We start from the raw sequence: 2,885 nt of genomic DNA, 5'->3' as shown, positions 1-2,885 counted from the left end.
GACTCGTTCTGCAAATTTCTTACCTTCTTGCAGCTATGCCACCCGCTTGCTAGGCAGCGGGATCGTGACCGCCTTAGGCTTATGTTGGATGCGCTTCTAGTTTCCGCGCGCTGTCTGTCCGCTTCATAGGACCGCTTCGTAGTTTGCCACTAGGTGGCTTTTTTGTGTTTCTTTTCTCTTTCTTAGGTATGATTGTGATGTATCTTAGATGCTACTTGGTTGTATGGATGTTTGTTTTATCTATAGAGCGGGATGAAAACCTAGTTCGAGATTAGTCGATGTAGATAGACTCGGAGAATAAGTACCGTTCAATGTCTATCAAGTGCTTGGCAAGAAACCGCACGTTCCTCTCCCTTGCAAGTGCACCAAGCCACTCACAAAAACTTTGACCACGCTTTGGCTGCCTTCATGATCACATCAATCCAGTTGACTTATTTTGGCCGAGATCATCCAGCTGACTTGCACTCCTACAAATAGCTGATCAACATTCTCTGTTACTCACTCGTAGCAGTTCCATCGGTCAAGAACTCAAGATGGCCAACCACGTTGCACTTCTCCTCCTGCTGTCTCTCCAGCTCACCGCGTCATTCTCTCAGCAGCCCGGCGACGACCCGGACCTCCGGACCCTCCTCAAGATCAAGGAGCAGTTCGGCGACCAGGCCGCACTGGTGTCTTTGCTGCCCGGCACCGACCAGTGCAACTGGCCGTACGCCTACTGCAACCAGCACCGCCGCGTCGTCGCCATCTTCCTCCAGAACGTCAACATCACCTCCACGATCCCACCGGCCATCGGCGACCTCGACCAGCTCCACACCATCAGCATCCACAGCATCCCGGGCCTCCATGGCCCCATCCCGGACACATTCGGCAAGCTCTCGCACCTCTCCATCTTCAACATCATGCGCACCTCCGTCTCGGGCTCCCTGCCGGCGTCGCTCTCCCGCACAAACCTCACCTCCGTCAGCTTCTTCAGCAACAAGCTGACCGGAAGGATCCCCAGGTCGCTCCAGGACCTGCCTTACCTGACCTACTTCGACGCCTCGAACAACCGCCTCGTCGGCCGGATCCCGCCGGGGCTGGTGAGCAACGGCGCGCCCGACAGGCCCCTGGGCCTGACGCTGACGAACAACCGGCTGACGGGGCCGATCCCCCGGACGTACGGGCGCGAGAGGTACTTCATGAACTTCCGGGTGGCCAACAACAGGCTAACGGGGGACGCGGCGTTCCTGTTCGGCCGGCGGAACACGGTGTACGACGTCGACCTGTCCGGGAACAGGCTGCGGTTCAACCTGACCGGCGTGGAGATGCCAGAGAACCTGCTGTTCCTCAACATGAGCCGCAACCGGATCTACGGCGGCGTGCCGGCGTCGCTGACGCAGTTGAAGAAGTTGACCACGCTCGACCTCAGCTACAACCAGCTCTGCGGGGAGATACCGACCGGCGGGAACATGGGTCGGTTCAAGCCGGAGGCCTACGAGCACAACAAGTGCCTGTGCGGGACCCCGTTGCCGGCGTGCTAGGTCGTGGGTCGCTGAGGCTGATCGACCTGTCACGTTCTTCTGTTTTACGGTGATACTGCATTGCAATGAATAATTTCGGGCTTCCATCCGAGAGTTCCTACTCTGTTTCTTTAGTGGAAGAGTTCCTACTTCCTATCACTTCGATATTGTCGGATGTGGGGTTCCGACAAACCCTTAAAGTTTGAACACTGGGGTGCGCGTAAAGTTTTTTCCTTCTACCAATCTACGCTTTAACTCACTAGATCTTGCGGATGAACTCGACGAACTCTCAACACAAAAAGACATGGGGTTTATACTGATTCGAGTCACCGTTATAGTGTAATACCCTACTCCAGTGTGGTGGTGGTGGATTGCCTTTTGGATTGATGATGAACAATACAAGGGAAGAACAACCTCCTGAGATTGAGGTGTTCTTGTGCGTATGAACTTGTGGTGTGTGGGTTCTCTCTGGCTAAGATACTCTCTCTATTCACTGTGGTGGTTAGTCCTATTTATAGAGGCCCTGATGCTCTTCCCAAATATCGAGCGGTAAGGAAGCCAACAATGGTGGGCTAATTTGAAAGGGGACAGCTAGTACAAGTTGCCCTGACAAAAGCGGTCTTCGCCTGCACAAAGCTCTGGTGGTGACGCCGTCTTGGGCTCCACGATGACCTCCGTCTTGCAGTCCATGGTCCTGGTCTTATTGTACCGAAATGACAACATTTGCCTGATGCCTCGGTACTCCGCGGCTGCGCTTGCCCCCCTTTGCACCAAAGAGGAAAAAAGGACGCTGCGCGCGCTGGCGCCCGCCTGGTGCCGATCGTCATGGCTCACGTCACGAGAGCCTCGTGAGGTTCGCCTCGCCTTGATATCTCGGCCCCTCGCGAGCCTGCCTGACTAGGCCGCTCGGGAGGAGGTCGTGCGTCATCCGCCTCGCGAGGGTCTTGGATACTTTGTTGGTGAAGATGAGTCGTACGGCCTGCTGGCTCCGTCACGCCGCGGGCCGCAGACAGACAAGTCTGGGGACCCCCGTTCCCAAAACGCCGACAGTAGCCTCCGGGTCCAAGATGCGCGCGGCCTTGGCTTCGTGGCGAAGCCAAGGGTCATGTTCGGAGCACCGCGGGCCCCAAAAGCCTGCGGCCTCGGTTGACGCGTGGCGGTTGATAGGTCGTGGGCGTCTCCGCTTCCCCATGCTGCCTCGGCAACTGCTTGACCTAACAAAAGGCTGGCGCGAGCGACACTTGCCTTCATTGCTTCTTCCTTGCCTCCCTCTAGATCCCCTTTCTTGCTCTTCACCGCCGCTACCTACAGATCTGCTCCGGCCTTGCTCTGCATCTGCCGCCCATGGCGCCGCGCAAGGTCAAGACTTCCTCGGCTCCGGCTTGG

The 2,885-nt window shown here is 56.7% G+C and overlaps 1 protein-coding gene across 1 annotated transcript; it reads left to right on the top strand.

Annotated features, from left to right (window-relative positions):
• The first annotated feature begins 510 nt into the window (after positions 1-510).
• LOC125538704 (polygalacturonase inhibitor) lies at positions 511-1,708 on the top strand. Its single transcript, XM_048701979.2, has one exon. It carries the CDS (start codon positions 534-536, stop codon positions 1,518-1,520), a length of 987 nt encoding a protein of 328 aa, XP_048557936.1. The 5' UTR covers positions 511-533; the 3' UTR covers positions 1,521-1,708.
• Positions 1,709-2,885: the final 1,177 nt, after the last annotated feature.

Source organism: Triticum urartu, chromosome 2A (genome assembly GCF_056163025.1).
Source record: "Triticum urartu cultivar PI428250 chromosome 2A, HENAU_Tu73, whole genome shotgun sequence".
Taxonomy (NCBI): domain Eukaryota; kingdom Viridiplantae; phylum Streptophyta; class Magnoliopsida; order Poales; family Poaceae; genus Triticum; species Triticum urartu.
This window is presented reverse-complemented; position numbering and strand designations above follow the sequence as displayed.

Excerpts from the sequence above, each read along its gene's own strand:
- LOC125538704 (XM_048701979.2), top strand. The coding sequence starts at position 534 with ATGGCCAACCACGTTGCACTTCTCCTCCTGCTGTCTCTCCAGCTCACC.